Source organism: Barbus barbus, assembly GCF_936440315.1.
Source record: "Barbus barbus genome assembly, chromosome: 18".
Lineage (NCBI taxonomy): Eukaryota > Metazoa > Chordata > Actinopteri > Cypriniformes > Cyprinidae > Barbus > Barbus barbus.
The window spans coordinates 28,549,643-28,570,483 of NC_136746.1; the positions used below are offsets into that span (position 1 = coordinate 28,549,643).

The window sequence follows — 20,841 nt, forward strand, 5'->3', positions numbered from 1 at the left end:
AAGGTGTATTTTCTGTATACTTTTATTTTTGGACCGATAATAAATTCAACTGACTGTATGTGAGAGAGTCAGTGGTAATATGGATGCGTTCCTATTGGTCAGAGTTAGAGGAGCTCAACTTAGCCTGACAGTTAGCCTGCTCCGGACCAGGTTAGTTTGCCAGCATAAGTTGCCACAGTGACTGAGCTTGAGCTATGGTAACTTTGCTTTCAGAAACCAAATCAAGTGAAAATAAGTCAGAATTACTGAAATAAGCCTGGCTTATTTGGTAAACTTGTTTTATGGAACAGGCCCCTGATCCAGCTAATCAGGTCCCTCTGGCTTATTTGAAAACAACATGGGTATGTGTGCTGAAGCAGGGTTGGGACTAAACTCTGCAGGGCTGCAGCCCTCCAGGAACTGAGTTTGACACCCCTGCCCTAGTGCTAGCCTATCAATATACTAACATCTACTTAATTACACAGAAATGACCTAGCAACCACCCAGAACACCCTAACTACATGCTACAAAACACTCCAAATATCCTGAGAGCCTCCCACAACACCGTAGTATTGTGGTGGTGAGTTTGCAGGGGCAAATAGGGTTGCAAAGATGCAGAAAATTTCTGGGAAGAAAATTTCCAGAAACATTCCAGGATTTTTTGGAATTTTGTTGGAAAATTTCCAGAAATTTAGCTGAAATGTTCTGCCCCTATGCATCTCTAAAACATTGTAAAGTGTAAATATATTGTCTCTATTAGTGAGTTTCTAAATGTCCTTTCATGTGAAACGCATTTCTTTATTCATGGTTAAAATGATTTCCCAAGGCACATGTTATGCACTGGTTGGTTATGCAAGATGACGTGAGGCTAGTTAAAGGGATGAATCTTGGAAGACAAACGCATATAGGGTCAATAATCTGTCGCAGTGGGTGAGATACGGGACAGGAGTTGGCACGGCCCCCGTCAGCGCTATTATGTAATCCATCTGTGCTGCCGCTGCGGGCCATTGGCACCGTCTTTAAGAGAACAGCCTCACCAGTCCCGTGACGGCCACAGCTCTACCCACAATCCCCTTCTCAATCTGTCTGGCCTCTGCAGCCCATCACCTTCAAATGACCTGGAACAAACACACACTGAGATTCAGAGACATTATGAACTTGTTTTGATGTACGGCGATATTTGAGGAGGAACACTGGACATGACAGTGACTGTGTTGTTCTTTAAAAGTTATGTTTTTAACACTTTTCAGGGACTGTTCACAGAGGACATGTTGTGGCCTTCACATTCTTCCTTGCATCAGAATTTGTAAGCAAAATAGGGTGTGAATGTTATTTGACTTTTAAAATGCTTTGTTGCGAGACCCCATAAATGCTAGTTTGAATGCTGTATGAGCAGTAACTAGCAATATTATGTTTTTACACACTAAAGCACCCTAACCACCCAGGCCAGAACACCCGAGCAACAGCATAGCAACGACCTAGCAACCACCCAGGCCAGAACACCCTAGAAACTTCATAGCAACAACCTAGCAACCAGGCCAGAACTCCATAGCTACTGCATAGCAACAAACTAACAACCACCCAGAGCACCCTAGCATCTGCATAGCAACAACCTAGCAACCATCCAGGCCAGAACACCCTAGCAACTGCATAGCAACAACTAAGCAACCCCCCATAACACCCTAGCAACTGCATAGCAACGTCCTAGCAACCAGGCCAGAACACCATAGCAATGACCTAGCAACCATCCAGAATATCCTACAACTGCATGGCGTGACTTCCAAAATTTATAAGCAAAATGGGTTGTGAATGACATTTGACTCAAAACATGTTTTGAGACACCTTATATGCTAGTTGAAGACTGTATAAATAGTAACTAGAGGAATATGATTATAATACACTCTAAAGCAGAGAGCTGAGCAGATGATTCATGTCAGAGAGCTGCGTTTGTTCCACTGCCTGATAATGGACGTCAAGGCAGAGCTGAAACTGGCACACAATGGTCTGTGACGCACATCTCACTGTGCACTGGCCTTTCCTCCTTCCTTTGCATTTGGAAGAGCGCTTTACCAGCTGACCCTGTTCATCTGTAGAAACTCCAACCACAATTCAGACAAAAGCACAGTCCAGTTTCTCTGAGGTCTGATCGCAGCACATCTAAGAGTGAATCTCACTAATTAATGCAAATGCAATGGAAGAGAGATTAATTTTTAATTTGATTTCACAAAAGAGCATAATCCTCAGTGAATGTTGCTCAATAACACTATAGATTTAACTGGCTCTACATGCATTATTTTTTTATTGTAGTGCTTAAAATGTTAAAGTGAGATCAGACATTATAAAGTGCTGTGGTGGTTGGAGTAGTAGCATCAGTCAACTGTGAACTTTAATTTGTTTTTGCATTGTCTAATAAAATTACATGCATTGATATCAGCATTTTGTAAAGAATGTTTTGAGTTCTATTGAATTCTAGTATTTACTCACTATATAGTCTGTGCCTAAATCTATAAAGAATTCATACAAATAAAATAAATTGAAATGGGATCAGACATTATAAACTCAGTTGTTGTGGTTGGATTAATTAATAGCATTGCACTGACCATCTGCGATCATGACGAACTCAAATGTTTTGCAGTTTGTTTTAAATATTGCATGCATTAATGGCAATTTTTTTTTTTTGTTAAATGTTTTGTTAATTAAAAACAGAAAAATACATTTACTCACCATATTGTTCTAAACATGTCTAATTTTAAAACAGTTGCTGGTAGCCATTGACTTCCATAGTATGAAAAAAAAAAAACATACTATAGAAGTCAATGGCTAATGGCAACCGTTTAGTCACCAACATTTTTCAAAATATCATCTTTTGTGGTTAACAGAAGAAACTAATACAGGTTTGGAACAACTTGAGGGTGAATAAATGACAGAATTCAAATTTTTAGGTGAACTGTCCCTTTAAACAGACAGAATTGCTGGTTGAAAGCAAGGATTAATCGCCAAAAAACAGTAACAGTAGTGGATATTCCTAAACTTCTTTAGTCCTTTTTTAACTTTGTGGAAGGAAGAGACCAGTTGTTATTCTGTCTAAAGCTGTAGTTCTCAAATGTATTATGCATATTCAGTGAATAATGATATATAAAACTTATGCATTTATTGTACTTTTTTTGTCAAGAAAAAGTATTATAAAAGTGAAACAGTATATAATTTTTAACCATATTCAGGAACATGTTTCCATACTTGCGTTGAAAATAAAACATCTGGAAGCCTGACCGTGTTCTCTCAAATATGAATTTATTTTCCTGTTTAATGGGAAACGTACATACAGGAAGCTCAGGAGGAAAGGTCGGCGCCTCAGTGGCCTCTCTGTCCCACTGAAAACATTTAAGGGCTGACGAGTGTTTGCAGGGCATCACCTCTGTTCATCTCAGTTGCTCCTCCAGGACGGTCTCTCACGCTCGCTCCCAATCAATAATGCAGAGCTCGGTCCATTACAAGATGTGCTGGAGAGAGAGATGCTTAATCACACGCATACATTACACTCCTGTGACGCTGCACTGGACGAACCAACGGAGCTCCTGAGGGGCTTCTTGGCAAACAAAAATGAAAACATAAATGATCAGTAACGTATGCCTCCTCGTTTACTTCAGGCACTCTTGTACAGCTGAGAAAATGTCATCAAAGATCAAGTCTCTGTTTTCCTTCGTGATCTGTGGGAGGACAGACAGACAGCATAACGTAACTGGAATTTGACTTTGTGAAAGAAAAGATGAGCAATAGTGAAAAAAGGCAGATTTGTTCATTAAACATCCATTTCAGAGAGTTAAGTTCTGACCAATTAGTTTCCATGTTTGTGATTACTGATTAAGACTTTTAAACACCATTTTACATAGTCTGAACTCACAAAGAGCAAGCTCTAGTGAACCAATAAACAAATATATAATGGAAATTAAAAAAGGACATTTTTGAAAAAATTAAAGAACATAAAAGCTGAAAATTAAAACAAACTATTAAATGAGAAATTAACAAATGTTTGTTTAAAAATGTTAAATAAAGATTTTTTTTTTTTTCAACAAAACGCCCAAATATTTCCAGGTTTTCCATGACTGTAGAAACTGTATTATAAAAATATCATTTTTGTATAAAAAAAAAAACAATTATTAAATCATATAAAATGACAATTTTAAAAAGACTATTTAAAAAATACTATTAAATGACTTTTTTTTTTTTTTTTTTACATTTGAAAAAAAAATAAAAAGAGACACTTTAAAAATTCCCTGATATTTGCATGTTTTCCATGACTGTAGAAAATGTGACCTTGGACCACAAAGCCAGTCTTAACTGTCAGCTTTTCGAAATTGAGATTCATGCATCATCTGAAAACTGAATAAATAATCTTTCCAGTGATGTATGGTTTGTTAGGATAGGACGATATTTGTCCGAGATGCAACTTTTAGAAAATCTGGAATATGAGGGTGAAAAAAAATCTGAATATTGAGAAAATCGCCTTTAAAGTTGTTCAAATTAAGTTCTTAGCAATGCATATTACTAATCAAAAATGAAGTTGATATATTTACGGTAATAAATTTACAAAATATCTTCATGGAACATGATCTTTAATATCCTAATGATTTTTGGCATTAGTAATTTTGACTCATACAATGTATTTTTGGATATTGCTACAAATATACTCCAGCAACGTAAGACTGGTTTTGTGCTCCAGGGTCACATATTTGGATGAAAGTAAGCAACAATGAAGTTGAATGATGATGAAATTCAAACTATTGTTTTGATCATATATAATCACAGAAAAGGGAATCTGTGTCCTTTTAAAGTTTTCTGCACTGATTGTCTGTGGAATTTTGCAGAATAGATGTAACCGAGCTCCTTATTATATATTGGTAGCTTACAGCATTATAAAATGATATTGTTTACATGTTTTAAGTCAAATCTCTTGCCGCTCAGAACACTGATTAAGTGCTGGAATTTAGTGAATGATGCGAGTTTGAATTCTGTGCAGCTTCTGTTGATGTGGGCTCAGATTCCATACAGACCAAACAACAAGCAATGCACAGGAATCTGTGTTATCATTCATCATTTCAGCAGCACAAACACATGTAAAGCACACACCGAATGGATTCATCACATGCTGGTCTAGACACACGTCCTGTGTGACTCACAGACGAACGGTCAAATGAAGCCACACTTCCACTTTCCTCTGTGTAGAAGTCTAGCATGCATCAGATATCTTTTGGGGAACTATATATGCACTTTTGGTGTTGAAAATGAGCCTTGATTTAAAAAAAATATATTTAGGTCTAAATTTAAGAATGATGTATTTGAATTAATTTCCATCCATTCCAGGTTTGTTTGATTGTATGAAGGTTTCCAGGTTTGACTGATTTTATGAACTGAGTAATTAAAACTACACCTGAAACAATTCAATTTATTCAGTTCAAAAGTATGAATATTGTTAAGATACGGCTAGCTGTGTAACAAGCAATGTTCAATTAGTTAATAAAAAATTATGAAATTCTGACCGGGTTTAATTAGGGCTGTGCAAATAATCGAATGAGATTATCAAGCGCATCTCGTCAGTAAAGCAAATGCACCACATTAAGTTTATTAGCTTATGTTAAAACAGTGCAATCAAAATGCACAGAATTTTTTAAACGCAATTCAAATACATAAATCTTGTATTTAGGCCTACATTTTTTTGGAGTGTATCATAGGGTTATAAACTCTTTGAAGTAGGAAAAGGACAAGAACAAAGTATTTCTTTAGCATCTAGTGAATGGTCTGCGGCATCTCTCTGCTGCATGCAAATGAAAGGCGAGAAGGAAGTTTGCTTGGAAAACTTGAGTGATGTAAAACAAGTTTTTACCATAAATATCTTGACGTCCTGTCGGCTGCGCACTTCCTCCACCAGCGTGAGAGGTTTTCCTTTAGGAACAGGGATGGTGCCCAGGATGGAGCAGCTGGAGGTGTCCAGCGTCTGTCTCACCGCACGGATAAACGCTTGGCTGAACAGCTCCATCTTTCCGATCTCATCGATGACAAACAGCCTCTTGCTTCCCTCCCGCATCTGTTCCATAATCAAACTCAAAACTCAGCTAGAAACATGATGTGGAACACGTCTTCAAGGAAATGTTCATTTAATAACCCTCATGTTGTTCCAAACCCTAGGATTTTCTTTCTTTCACAGAACATCAGCCGTGACCTGTGGCTGCTAAGCTCTAAAAATGACCAAAAACCTTTAATGTGATCATAAAAGATAATCTTCACAGCTCCCAAATCTCATTCATCTGCATATTCGAGTTTGGTGCCTTCATATGCATGAGACTCGAACTGGTGTTTGGCATCATTGACATGCCAGACCTGTTGCTTTAGTCGTATAGTTTCTTGCTGTTGATAACTTCTCCAGTATTGCATTAAGTGCATCAGGACTAGAACTAAATAATAATAAAAAAAAAAAATAATAAATTTCAGCTAGTTGCCAGGTAACATTTCTAATTTTCATTTAGTTTAACTTGATGTATTAACATAACTAAAAAAATACATTAAAATTTAAAAAATATATATAGACATTAAAAATACATAGCAAAACATCTGTCTTAAAAATAAAAGTTGACTGAAATTAAATTAAATTTCTTAACCTAAACCATGTGTGGTTCTGGTATATATTTTAGATTTTTTAATCATTTAAAATCAATTAAAAAAACTTATTTCAGCTAGTTGCCCGGTAACATTTTCATTTAGTTTTGATGTACTAACATAACTAAAATAAGTGAATTAAAAATATATAGACTTTAAAAAAAATAAAAAAAAAAATAATAAAAATGACTCTCCGTTACATAAAATAAAACAAAAGTTAACTGAAATTAAATAATATATCAAAAACTTAAATCCTATGTGGTTCTGGTATATATTTTTGCTTGTTAATAAAAAACAAACAAAGTTAATTTTAGCTAGTTGCCAGGTAAAATTTCTTAAAATAAGTAAACTGAAGCTAGAATAAATATATAAAACCCTAAACCCTGTGTGGTTCTGGTATACAGTATATTTTTGTTTGTTAATAGGTAAAAATCAAGTAAAAAAGCTTCTTTTATTTCTAGTAGCCAGGTAACATTTCTAATAAAATTTTTTTTAAATATAAACAAATTCAAATTACTAATAAAAATGATAGAATCTCAATGATACTAAGGTCTCACACGTAGTGCATCCTACGCTAACCAGGAAACAGATGATGATGATGATGATGATGATGAAGGCAGCAGACACATTCAATGTGTCAAGCAGGAATGCATGACTCTGGGTCACAAAGAGATTAAATGCGTGTCTGCTTATTATGGTAGCATAGTGGTGAAGACATGAAAGTTCAAAACTTGAAAACGACTGCCTCATAAACTGAAAAGTTGCAAAACGTTCCTATCATGCAACATTTCCAGTGAATAATAACTGAATTCCTCACATAAAGCCACATTTATCCTGTTTTTGTTGTTGAGCTTTAAACTTTTTGTATGGTTTTTGAGGCTTTAAAAGATTCTGCTAAATATCGTCTTTCCCTGTAGTTAGTTTTTCAAGGTTCTAAATAGAACAAAGATTATTGGAGTGTTTTTTGAGTGAAAATTGGTTCAAAGCTGAGCTATTTTAGGACCACTGCTATCCTACTTATTAATAGTTGAAATTTTGACTATTTGATTTTTTTAATTTATATTATTTAATATTGTGAATTTTGAGTTTTTATTTCTGTTTTAATTTGAAAGATTTAGTAATGTGTTTTTGTAGGTTTCATTTTTATTCAAAATGGCTATATAGTTTTATTAATTTTATTAAATCAAGTTAAACTAAATTAAAATAAATTTTTAAAACAGTTTGGTTGTAATCACAAAATTAAGTTTTTTATATTTTATTTTATTCCAGTTAATGTTAACTTTATTTCAAGTAACAAATGTTTAAGGTATTAGTTTAATGTTATTTCATTTTTTTTAATTTTGATGTACTAACATAATTGTTATCCTAGACCACAAAACCAGTAAGGGTACATTTTTCGAAATTGAGATTTATGCATCATCTGAAGCTGAATAAATAATATTTCCATTGATGTATGGTTTGTTAGGATCGGACAATATTTGGCTGAGATACAACTATTTGAAAATCTGGAATCTGAGGGAGCAAAAAAATCGAAATATTGAGAAAATCTCCTTTAAAGTTGTTCAAATGAAGTTCTTAGCAATGCATATTACTAATCAAAAATGAAGTTTTGATATTTACAGTAAGAAATTCACTGAATATCTTCATGGAACATGATCTTTACTTAATATCCCGATGATTTTTGACATAAAAGTCATTCATCCATACATACGTCTCTGAAAAGAGGGAGAGCGAGTCTCTCAAATGACTGGAGATCGACCACGTACTGTCCGACCCTGCATTCACCTCCCCCTGCGGCGGATTGAGTGCTGGATCAAACACAGAAGAGTGTGTTAGTGATTGACGACAGCAGTAAATACACAAGAGCAGCAGATGATTGCTGGAGAGACGAGACGATACCTGAGTCTGGACAGCGGTCCTCTGTCCCCTGTGAGTGTGACCACATCAAAGCCCACTCTCCTGCCCCGCTCTCGGACCTCCTCCGTGTAGAAACCGCTGACAGAGACCCCGGCCGAGAGCACAGCATCACACACCTTCTTCACCAGAGTGGTCTTACCCACACCTAGCAGACAGAAACACTGAGTTCTTACCATCTTATGACACCTTGAATGGGTTTATTTTGTGAAAATGACTGGCTGACAGCAAGTGATCTCGCTACATGGCGGCTTAACAGATAAATTAATATTTTATTTTGAATATTGAAATTTTATGTAAAAAGGAAAATGCTGTGAAATATGGAAGACACCAAAGGATAAAAAAGGTAATTACGACTTTTTATCTAACAATTCTGAGTTTATATCACAATTTCTAGACAAGTCCATGGGAACTATCCAAAGTTCTGTTAATCCTAAAGCAGTGAACACTGCATCTCTATATTCGTCCTGTGTGTCCACTTAAGGTGGAAAAACAAACAAAAAACACATGGTTACTATAGTTAAAACATGGTAACTACAAATTAATCATGGGTTTGCACTTTTACTACAATAAAACCATGGTTAATTTTCTTAAGGGATTTTTATTTGTGTGTGTCTTTCTTTTGTGTTTATAATTGTACTGCCTTAATGGTTTGATGTTTCGAATACTGTGAGAAAAAAAAAGAAAAAAAGATTCGTGACAGTCTACTAAATGATCGAAGTCACGAGTTTGAATCAATCGAATCGGGTCCAGCGTAAATGACTCACTCAATTGAAACGGTTCCAGCGTAAATGACTCCCTCAATCGAATCGGTTCCAGCGTAAATGACTCACTCAATCGAATCGATCCAGCGTAACCCAGACAGCAACATAGTTTTGGCCCACATCTGGCCCGTGTGAAATCCATGCGGGCCGGATCTGGGCCGACACTGCTTGCTGTCTGGGAAGTGACTCACTCAATTGAATCGGTTCCAGCGCAAGTGACTCACTTAATTGAACCAGTTCCAGCAGTGGTGTAGTGGAGGGTATACGCAGGTATACGGCGTATACCCACTTCTTTATCAGTTGGCTTTGCGTATACCCACTTCTAAATCCCTTCTGATGCGCAACATTCAGTATAGTGTCCTGACTCCTGCATTAACCAAAATCATGACAGTCCACCACATGAATAGCTAATCCAGTCGCATGTGAATAAATGCTAATATTCTCTAAAAACGCCTAGTAAAGACGGTCAGGACCGTGGCGCCGCGGTTTGCTTTGAAATATGGTTGCGCCCGCCCCCCGCACCCGCTCCCGAGAGAATGCCGACAGAGACAGAAATGCTGCCTGTTCATGCGCGAGAGGTCCGCAGAGTGGTAAAATAATAATTAATTATTGACTAATTTGAATCAGTACATTATAACGAAAACAATATCTTAAAATGAAAAGAAGGTTTTAACGATCAGAAATTTCTTAAACTGATGATCTCCTGTTAACGTTTCAGTCAAACATCCAGTATACGAATGCATTCAAACAGTAAGTTCAAAACAGCTCTAATACAGAGAAAATCTACTGAAAGTAGCCTAAAACAACGCGCCAGATGAGGCTCGCGCAGCCGGTGGGAGAGAATATTGTTGAGAAATCAAAACAAATTAAAATAACTGCACAAAGATGAAACATATACTGCAGTAAAAAGACAGGTTTTTTTTTTTAATGTATAACATATGATGCCTAGTTAAGCAACACGAGAGTAAATTTTTCCCCCTGAAAACCAATACAATTGCAAATGTGGCATTGCTGTTATGCAAGAGTTCAAATGAGTAGTTAACATTAAGTGCTGTATAATTTAGACCAGGGTTCCTCAAATCTTACCCTGGAGGTCCAATCTGCTGCAGAGTTTAGCTCCAACCCTGATCAAACTCACCTACCTGCAGGGCCTGTACTAGACATAGGAGGCCCTAGGCAAAATTCATGTTATAGGCCCCCCACCCCCAATAAAAAGCACTTGAAACAAATGTGATTCCTAACCTTTTTATTTATACAACATTTCATTTTATATTTGTATATTTTTACTTAGTAACAAAGTTTGAACACATTACTATTTTTAATGTTTTTGAAAGTCACTTATGATCATCAAGTCTTCATTTATTTGATCAGAAATACAGAAAGAACGATAATATTGTGAAACTTTAAATAATGGTGTTCTATTTTTGCCATTCTTTAAAATATTTATTTCTATGAGTCATAGCTGAATTTTCAGCATCATTCGTGGCCTAATGTTTAGAGAGTCTGACTCGTAACCAAAAGCTTGCGGGTTCGAGTCTCGGGCTGGCAGGGATTGTAGGTGGGGGGAGTGATTGTCCAGCGCTCTCTCCACCCTCAATACCACGACTGAGGTGCCCTTGAGCAAGACACCGAACCCCCAACTGCTCCCAGGGCACCACAGCGTAAATGGCTGCCCACTGCTGTGTGTGTGTTCACGGTGTGTGTGTGTTCACTACTGTGTGTTAGTGCACTTAGGATGGGTTAAATGCAGAGCACGAATTCCGAGTATGGGTCACCATACTTGGCCACACATCACTTTCACTTTTTCACTTTCATTTTAACACATCCTTATGAATTTCTTTGAAAAAAATAAAAAATACTGACCCATTGAATTCCAAACTTTTGAATGGTATTGTTACAACAGATTTCTATTTTAAATAAATGCTCTTATTTATTTATTTTTTACTTTTCTATTTCACAATATTTTATTTTTTATTTTTTTTTTTTTTTGCTGTATTTTTTTATCAAATAGGCTTGATGAGCATAAGCTTATTTCAAAAACATGATAAACTGTAATGTGTCCAAACTTTTGACCAGTAGCCTACTGTATGTACATATTAATCAAACTTTATTTAAGGTAATCTTTTTTTTTTGTTTGTTGAGGATGTTATTATAGCCATGATAAAATTATGATTATTTTGCAGTAAATTGTTCTGTAACTTATTCACAGTTCCTGAATACCACTTCAGTAAATGAACATCAGTGCTTTTATATTTTTTTTACTTGCTGGGTATGGACAGGGTTTCTCCCTCCCATTTAACCAATATTAACTATGATATTGTCATATTATTAATATTAATATGATTTTAGCCTATCTATTGCATTGCCACCTTAAATAGCCTGTACATCAGCACAATTTAGAAGTTTCACACATCTGAGGTACTTTTTTGAAACATTAAAAAATGGTCTAGTGTGTTTGCTTTTTGAATTTGAATTAGTGCTGTCAAATAATTAATGGAGATTAATCACATTCAAAATAAAAGTTTTTGTTTACATAATATATGTGTGTGTACTGTGTATATTTATAGTATATATATATAAATACAAGCAATTATGCGATTAATCATTTAACAGCACTAATTTGAATACAAAGTGCTTTGTTTTAACTTTTGTAGCTATTTTGCTAGTCAGCTCCCAACACGATGTCATTTACTTGCACGAATTCAAAGCTTTGTGTTTGGTAGCATCAGTGCACCGGCGCTCACGCTCTTTTAAACTCTAAATAAATTGGTGAACGATCGGTCCAGAAAGACTGAGGCCCTAACGCTAGCACCGGCCCTGACTACCTGTGATCTTCTAATGATCTTGAAGACTCTGATTCGCATGCTCAGGTGTGTTTGATAAGGGTTAGAGCTAAACTCTGCAGGAATGGTACAGATTTGAGGATCCCTGATTTAGGCAGTCAATGTTGACCATTTCTACTTGATTTGGTTAGCCTAACAAAAAAAATAAAAATAGTTCCAAACAAAGATCACAGCAGAACAGTTGCCCAACTCAGAGCAACACACTTTACTGAATTAATCATTTGAGTCATTGATTCAATAAACCATTCATAGAGGCTCTTGCTTCATGAATGAATTAGTCATCTGATCAAATCATTTGAATAAATAACTCAATGGCTCACTTGCTGCCACCTACTGGCGGTTTACTTTCATATTTAAAAGTAGCTTACTGTATTTTCCCCAACATATTTGTATATTAAATTTTTTTTTTTTAAAACACATAGCATTATTTATGCAGTTGTAATTTTGGAAAAAGCATTCATGTTACATTTCAGTATCATTAAACTGTGTAAATGCAAATAAATGCTATTGACTTCTGCTTCTTCCATTTTATTCATGTCGTATTATATTAACTGGATTTTTTTATGAAACAAAGGTTGATAACACATTTAATAAGGTTAAGAAAAAAAAAACTGCCCTTTATATAAAACCTTTATTTATGTTGCTGATGTTTTTTGGCTAGTAGAAGTTGTTAATGGCCGGTAACTTAAAAATGTATTTGCAAAATTGTATGGTGAGTGAAAAAGTTAATTTCAAACCCTGTTGCAGACCCCTGGTATAGTAGCATGTACAGGCAAGTCAAGGCAACAGGTTTGGCGTTTCCTTGGGGGATGGGAGAGTATACCCACTTCTTCAGGCACCACTACACCACTGAGTTCCAGCGTAAATGACTCACTCAACCGAATCGGTTCCAGCGTAAATGACTCACTCAATCGAATCGGTTTCAGCGTAAATGACTCACTCAATCGAATCGGTTTCAGCGTAAATGACTCACTCAATTGAATCGGTTCCAGCGTAAATTTGTCTGTTCCTCCGCTTTTCGCGTCTTCATCATTACACGACTCTATTACTGGCTTAGCTCGCTAGTTTTAGGACATTAACTAAAATAGTATAACGCTTACAAATAAAATATCCATATTTCCATTCAAAATATAACACAAATCTACGAACATATTGACATTAACATGACTAGCTGCAGCTCAAAATACTTGTTTTATGATAACACTCTTCATTATGATAGTTTGTAGCTTAATTCTCTATATTTGAACTAGTTTGAGCTACAGTTCAGTTTCATTTTACCAGGAGTGCCGGTCAGGAACATGTGCTTCATCATTTACAGATGATTCCTGCTGCTTTAGTTCAGGTCAGGAGGATCCCACACATGCACGGCTATATTCTTCTTCTCGAGTTCTTCTGCACTACTTCCGGCAGCATAATATGACGCAAGCGCAGAGGAAGTAACGCGTCACAGGATTAAAAAATGTATACATGAGGAAAAATGGGTCTTGTGCAACTTAAATTAGTTAATTGCGCAAGGATGTATTAATTTCTCACAAGGAATATTAACTAATCTGCTGTTTTTGTTTTAAACGAATGCACGATTTATTTTACACTCAAATTATTTATTCTCAAAGAAGTGTAGGCTAACAGAAAAGGAGAAATATTAAATTATACGTTGTCAAATAATTATATCTATAAGATTTAAAATTATATTTTTAGTAAAGAAAACAAAACAAAATGCATTACTGAAAAAAACCCATTACTGTTTAACTTAACAGTAATAATAATAATTATATATATATATAAATAATTTAATATCAAATAAATATTGTGGAGGTGGTGTGCCAATAAGCAAGATATAATATAAATTAAAAAAATTTAAATATAATTTTCTAACTTGAACCAACAGTTGTACTTTTATTAAATAAAGATTAACAAAGATTAATAAATACTGTAACAAATGCATTGCTTTTTGTAAGTTAATGTATTATATATGTGCATATAATGTATGTTTATCACATTTATATTATACAACATTACTGTTCTGTTTAAAGATGTATATACAGGGTGTTTTTTTTGTCAGAAAAGCATGAAGCATCTCATTCACAACGAATATTAATAATCCACATTCCCATTTTATCCCTTCTAAATGACTTAACACTGCTTCAGTAATCATTTATCAATGGATTTAAGGCTCTGATTTGGAAACAACTGCTTATTGCTGTAACAATTTTTTTATTATTAGCTGTTTCACAAATTCAGAAATAGATGAATTAATAATAAAAATCTCTTAAATACTTGTCAACATATGAAAAGCTGCATTTGTTAAAACAGAATGAATATACAAATAATGAATGCAGTTCTATGCAACAATTTAGTATTTAAAACATAGTCATATTGACTAATAAATCAGATGTTTGTTGGTTTCTGGTGTAAACTCATTTTCACTGTTAAACTAACGTTGCCTAATCACAGCGTATATCCTGGAAGTTTGTTGATCACCAGATCTGAAATGTGATGGTAATTCTTGTCCAGTCCCAGAGAGCCCAGTTCATCCTGTTCCTCATCAGCGTCCGTCTGCTCTGAAGATGAAATGGACTTTAGCACCGGGTTATTAGCCGCTAAATCTGAGTCCTCTGACACCCGGCTAAATGTCATGGCCTTATCACCAGGGTCACTGTCAAAGCTCTCCGATTTTCCGAATGTCCTGCGCACAGATGGAGTCTTTTGTCCAGCGTTCTGCGATCCAGGCCTGTGACGTTCAGACTCAAACTCATGCTCATCTGAAGACAGACTCAGAGCGGAGGTCTGAAGACGTGGTCGGATGACGTGTGTGTTTTTGAGAGCACGTTATGGAGAGTTCTCCACTTTGACAGGAACAGGTAGACCTTTGCTTGGATGAGAGGAACTTGAAGAGCTCGAACTGCTGTTTACGTCTGCTTGGTTCTGGACTGCTGAACGGGTCGGGTGAGTATCCCTCGGTTGTGTTTAGGCTTGTGAAGTCGTCCTGATACTCTTCTTGTCCGTAGGAGCCGTTACTCAAGCTTGTCCTGCAAGGATGGCTGCTTGCTCTACTATCTCCTCTCTGGAAGCCAAGATTTGAATCATGAATAGATGAAGCTGAATGCTGGTCACTGCGGTCTGAATCCTGACTTGGAATATGAACTTGAGCTTTTTAGTCTTTCTCAAGAAGTTCAGAAGTGGTCTGATAACATCCCCAAATGGAGCTGAGTCCGTCTCTTTATGCTCCAACCTTGGAGTTGAAGTTAACTTAATCGATCTGTCCGCCTTTACAGCCATCATCTCTGCAAAATCATGCATGTCAGATGATTCTACTTCATTATTTCCATCTTCTGGATCCTCAATATTAAGGCTCTCCATTGCTGCAAGTAAACCCATAAACCCTGAAATAGGAAATAATAGTTATAAATGAAACAGTCTGCATATGTGTTTTTGTTGAGTATCGTATTTGATACATCAGGCTTTATTTTATATGGTGAAAATATGGAGGAAAAAACTGCTCAGTTTTTTTCAGAAACTCAAACGGGGCAAAAATATGAAATTTGGTGCAGATGCTGATATTTTTATAGCTAAAAAGATGAAATTCTGTTGCTTGTAATGTAAATGAATGAGATCTTTATAACAGTGTAACAGACTACTGTACATAAAATTATATAAACATCAGTCGTCACTCTATATCTCCAATATTGTCTAAGTAAGATGATATTTACATGATCAAAATATATAATATCACAATATCAGCAGATCGTCCATCCAGGCTTATTTGTTGTAAAAGGCCATTCCCAGGATGGTCCTCAGGTACTTTTGGTGGCATCTCATCTTTTTCAGGACATCTGGCATGCACTGAGGAGTCTTGTCCTCCTTTTCCACGAGTCACACCGACTTCATAGACTCAATTTTCTGGGATGTGAGGAATTAAATGAGCTCCTAGACTTACAATGTTATAAGCCAGAGAAATAACACCATTAGACTGTATATTGGGGTGGTCAGTCTCTCTCCATAAGCCGATGGGTTGCCAATACCCTTGACTTTCTCTGTCACTTTAGCGAGCGAAATCAACAAGCTTTAAGTTTATGAATCTCATCTTTTACATCCAACACCATTGCATAGAGAGGGGTGTTCATGAGATGAGTGTGTAGCGAATGCAAACTGATTTTAAAAAGACACGATTTGCCTTTATGGAAGGAATACTTGAGATGCTCTCCATCCTCTGGATGAGATATAGCCTCAGGTGATAGGCTTAGATCTGCTTTAGATGGGAGATCCTCTTGTTTTGATTGGGATATCAGCAGTGTGGGGAAATCTAAGAAGCGAACAGCCACCGCAGGATCCAAAACATTACCGCGTGAACCGTCAAAGCGAACGTAATCGATCACCAGCTCCAGTGAGAAGAGAGTTTCTTGCGTTGAATACATGTTCCTTGGCGTGAGAGTAAAAAAAAAACTCTTTCATATGTAAATATTCATTTTTAAAGGAGAGACGCAACGGAGATGAAACTGAACTCGGAAGCGGGTGCGTGAGAGCGTCGCATCGCTTAGCAACGACGTCGTCTCAGGATTTATACGTCACGGACGCCGAGGGTTACTGGGAAATGTAGTTTATTAGTTTGTCCTTTTCATAAATGATTTTAAACAATATTGTAGTCAAGTGTTTTTTTTAGAAGTATAATGCTAATAGAAGTATAATGCTATTAAAGCGTATATATTATTACTAAGTATAATACTGATAGATAAGTGGAACTGTTTTTATTTTTTTTATTATACCCTGAAACATTTTAAACTGTTATTTTATTATTGTTATTATTATTGATTTGCATAATTTTAACCATGTACACTTGGTAACGTGTTGCTAACGAATGGAACATTTCTCTTAATGTTGTTCTGTGGTTGTTAAATAATAATAATAATAATAATAATAAAGAAAAATAAGAATTATTGATCCCTCTTTGGAAATTCCAGTTGACAAAGCAGCACAATAGAAAAGCAAATATCATAACATCCAAGCAGAATATATTTTTTCATAAATACCTCCATATTATTATTTATTTTTTAATTATGGTTATTATTATTAATAAGTATTGTGCAGGTACACATGAACCAGTGGCCAGTGTAATGTGTTTTTACTGGTCAGCCGCAGTAAATTTTAATTAATTTCTTCTTCATTTATCTAGTATTTTATTTTAATTTATAATTATTATTTTTTTGCATTTTAATATAAGATGATATATTGAAAATATATAAAGAAAATATATTGAATTAATTAGTAAACGTAATATTGTTTAAACATTTCCTCAAAAAAAAAAAAAAAAAACTGTCAATAAGTTAACTTCACTAAGTAGTTTTAAATATGTAATTCAAGCACACTCCATTTGGTTCATTTAAAAATCCTAATTTGTATTTAAGACAAAAAAAGTCATTCTTTGATGTCCTTCTGTAAAAAAGGGTTTCCTCTGTCTTCCAGTTGGGGCCACTATTACTCCAGATTCAGATCATAGTTGCTTTTCAATGATATCCAAGAATATTTCAACCTTAAATACCCAAAGACCAAACAATCTCAACCTAAATGACCTGATGTGAAAACTATGAAGTTTTCAGAAATACCTTTGTCTATTTACTGCTGTTTATATATATTCCTGGCCTCCCTGTGAACAAGTGCGTGGGCGGAGTTTGGCAACAGCTCAACCAATCATCTGCCGCGGTGGGCGGAGCCACAGACCGGCTTCATGTGATCCGAACAAACGCCAGTATTTGGCTTGAGTGAGTGGAGGGTGAAGATACCAGCTGCTCTGAGAACATCAGTGTTTCTGTGGAATATGGTCATTCACCGGCTCTGTATTTTAAAGGAATGAGACTGATGTTCCTCTGCACATTATGGGAGTTTCTTGTACTCTGAATGCTGAAGGTAAGGTTGACTTTTGTGAAAAGTAGCCCACTATCAGGCAGACAGTCTATGGTTGTTACAGTGTTGCGATTTTTGTAACAATAGCTGCAGTGAGTTTCTTTTAGTTTAGTAAAGACGCGTCAGGTTTAGTAATGTAAACCCTTGGGTTGTGACCTAATGAGCGTGCGGCAGGTTTGGGCGCGTTCCTTGTTGTCAACGCAAATGATGCCCAAATATGATGTCTGTTTGACAGCTTACTAATTATTGAGGAAGTCCTTTTGTTTTGGAGGTGTGTGAAAAATCATTACCTGAGTTCTCACTGTTATTGTTGTGTACGTGTGTCCTTGAAACAATACTGAGACCTCAGATGAACATATCACACAGACTCATGACACATGCATTTTGTATCTTTATTGTATTTATGATGTGATTTTCCTGTATCTCTGGAGTTATCAGGTTCAAATGTAGCCCAGGGACTGTGGCAGTCAAGATAAAGTTGATTTTGAACACAGGCTGTCAGATATCCACTAGAGGGCTCTTGAATGCTCTTTTGGATCAGTGCTATTGTCAAATGCTCTATTATAGTGATTATCCATACCAGTCTTTGCCAAGCAGAATTAAGAGTTGATACCACAATATCATGCAGTTTATATTGAAATGTGAATGTTTATTTACTATGTTTACCGATGCTTGAGTGATAAATATCAGATTGTTTATTTCTTTATATGTGGTGATGCTGTATTTACAACAATATTTAAGTATATTTTTAAGTATAATCTGTACTCTTGGCTTTGGTTTATCACATGTTCTGTTCTTTTCTTTTGTGGAAACCACAGACAACACTAGCATGTTTATTTTTGGATGTGTACCATGATTATTTCATGGTATTATTTAATATACCTTGTAAATACCATGGCATATGAATGTGGCAATCATTCAGTAACAAAATTACTTTTTTGTAAGGGAATGAACTGCCTGTGCTGCTTTATAGTTAATGAGTGATCACTCTTTATTCTGCTCTAAACAAAGAAATCATAAGTGCTTTAGTGTCTGTGTTAACAGTGTAGATATGCAAGCATCTTTATGCTGTGTCACTCAAAGGACTTCAGTATGAGTGTTTTCTCTGTCTTCTGAAGGTCAGCGTGTATCAGATTATAATTGCACGTTTGATTAGACAAGTTATACAGCCAAGTCCTTGTGTCAAGGTTAATAAAGCCATTTTTTTATTGCCGTATCAGTAATACATGAGGGACCCGGCAGGAGAAAATCCTTCTGATGTTCGGTTCTTTCGTGCTGGTTAACAAAATTGCACCCCCGTCTCTGAGGATGAAACCACCTGGAAAGCCTTTATACTTTGTAGACTCAGAAGTGCATTGTTCTTCAAGGTGAAGTGTGCTATTATATTATATATAGAGACAACAATATTGTGGACTATCCATATGTTTATTTCCCCAAAAAGTGATTTGGTTGCAGATGGTGGGAAAAATGCATTGTTATAGTTGTGATGAAACGGAAGTAGCGACAGATATTTTGTTCTGTGTTGTGATGTACACTCAAATGAAATGGATTTCTGAAAAACAAAAAATGTTGGGCTGGGTTCAATCTATCGGTTGTTGATTGGATTTTAAGAAATGAGCATTGCATTTAAAAAAAGTGAAATATGTGCACAGACGATATGTTCTCAATAAGATCAATATGCATTTAGAAAAAAGATAGGATGCATTTTGATTTAATGCCGATATTAAATGCAAATAACACACAGCAGCTAACCGACCGTCTAGTCATGCATGCATAAATAGATTTATTGAATCCCAGATCTGTTGTTGTTGACATCAAAGGCCGTTCATCCAATCAAACTCTACAGTGCTAATTGATTTGTCATTTGGTAGAAGTTAAACAAACTATAAAGATGTCACTGCCACATTGTGAAGTCAGATCTATAGTTTCGTTTCTCAAGAATATTGACAAGCTTAAAGACTATGGTATTAGACAGTGTGCATTTTAAAAAGTCTCTAAATAGACTCTTGTTGTAGGCAGCAATTGACAACGTTGACACTCATTGAACTGAATTGAATCAACAATGAATCACAATTCTGAATCTAAATAATGACACTGTTGTCTTCTGTAGAGCTGCTTTGTTGCTGAAATTGAAAGCGCTTTAAAATTGATGCAACATGATTGATGCAATTTTTCAACATTAACAATATGTTACTGTTTATTACTGTAAAGCAGTTTTGAAACAATCTGTATTGTGTAAAATGCTATATATAAAGGTGCCTTGTCTTAAGTAAGTTGGGCATTTTCATTGTTATTGGTATGTTTTAAGTTTCCTCGTTGTTTCCTTGCATTCCTCTGAGAGAAACGAGAAGTTTGTCTTCCCATCGCTGGGTTTAGATGGCACAGTGACTGCAGACGGATGTTTATCTTGCGTTGCACTGCTGAATGCATTCATAACATAATGACAGGAAATTAAAGCACGTTTTGGAGTCCTCTCTTGAAAATAACATCTGTCAGGACAGGTGGACAGCTGCTCGCTACTCTCACATCGAGCAGGAACTCTTTGTTTAATGTGCACCAAGTTAGTAAGCGTTTTATGGGTTATTTGCATTGTTTTAGTGTGTCAGATATGGAAACGTGTTTTGATCTACTGTAGCACCAGTCTGATTGAATAGGATCGGGTTCTGAGACAACAAACATATGAATCTTAGCTGTGCATCTAATCCGTTGGATAGGAATAGAATATCTTGAGACGTGGCAGTCAGGACCAAAGGATGCCAAGACAATTGTTTATCGCTGTTATCGCCCTCATT

General features: G+C 35.8%; 2 protein-coding genes and 1 pseudogene across 3 annotated transcripts in view; 1 reads left to right on the forward strand and 2 right to left on the reverse strand.

The window, feature by feature from the left end:
* Positions 1-3,249: 3,249 nt before the first annotated feature.
* On the reverse strand, positions 3,250-13,559 carry ntpcr (nucleoside-triphosphatase, cancer-related). Its single transcript, XM_079439991.1, has 5 exons — positions 13,430-13,559; positions 8,530-8,692; positions 8,342-8,438; positions 5,861-6,061; positions 3,250-3,686 (listed from the first exon to the last, which is right to left on the reverse strand). Exons 1-5 carry the CDS (start codon positions 13,461-13,463, stop codon positions 3,618-3,620), a joined length of 564 nt encoding a protein of 187 aa, XP_079296117.1. The 5' UTR covers positions 13,464-13,559; the 3' UTR covers positions 3,250-3,617.
* A 1,040-nt stretch (positions 13,560-14,599) lies between these two features.
* On the reverse strand, positions 14,600-16,566 carry LOC306884218 (annotated as a pseudogene). Its single transcript has 3 exons — positions 15,983-16,566; positions 15,284-15,534; positions 14,600-15,215 (listed from the first exon to the last, which is right to left on the reverse strand). The product of its transcript is annotated as an uncharacterized misc_RNA (transcript).
* A 1,320-nt stretch (positions 16,567-17,886) lies between these two features.
* Positions 17,887-20,841, forward strand: part of LOC306883853 (signal-induced proliferation-associated 1-like protein 2) — a 138,557-nt gene continuing 135,602 nt past the window's right edge. The window contains exon 1 of the mRNA XM_079439340.1: positions 17,887-18,052. The gene's annotated coding sequence lies outside the window, so the exon portion shown is untranslated. The remainder of the gene's footprint in view (positions 18,053-20,841) is intronic.

Coding starts and splice junctions, on each gene's coding strand:
- ntpcr (XM_079439991.1), bottom strand. CDS start 13,463: ATGATGAAGCACATGTTCCTGACCGGCACTCCTG. Junction 8,693..13,429: donor GTTCCTGACCGGCACTCCTG/GTAAAATGAAAC, acceptor TCTGTCTGCTAG/GTGTGGGTAAGACCACTCTG. Junction 3,687..5,860: donor AGGACGTCAAGATATTTATG/GTAAAAACTTGT, acceptor GTCCTCCCACAG/ATCACGAAGGAAAACAGAGA.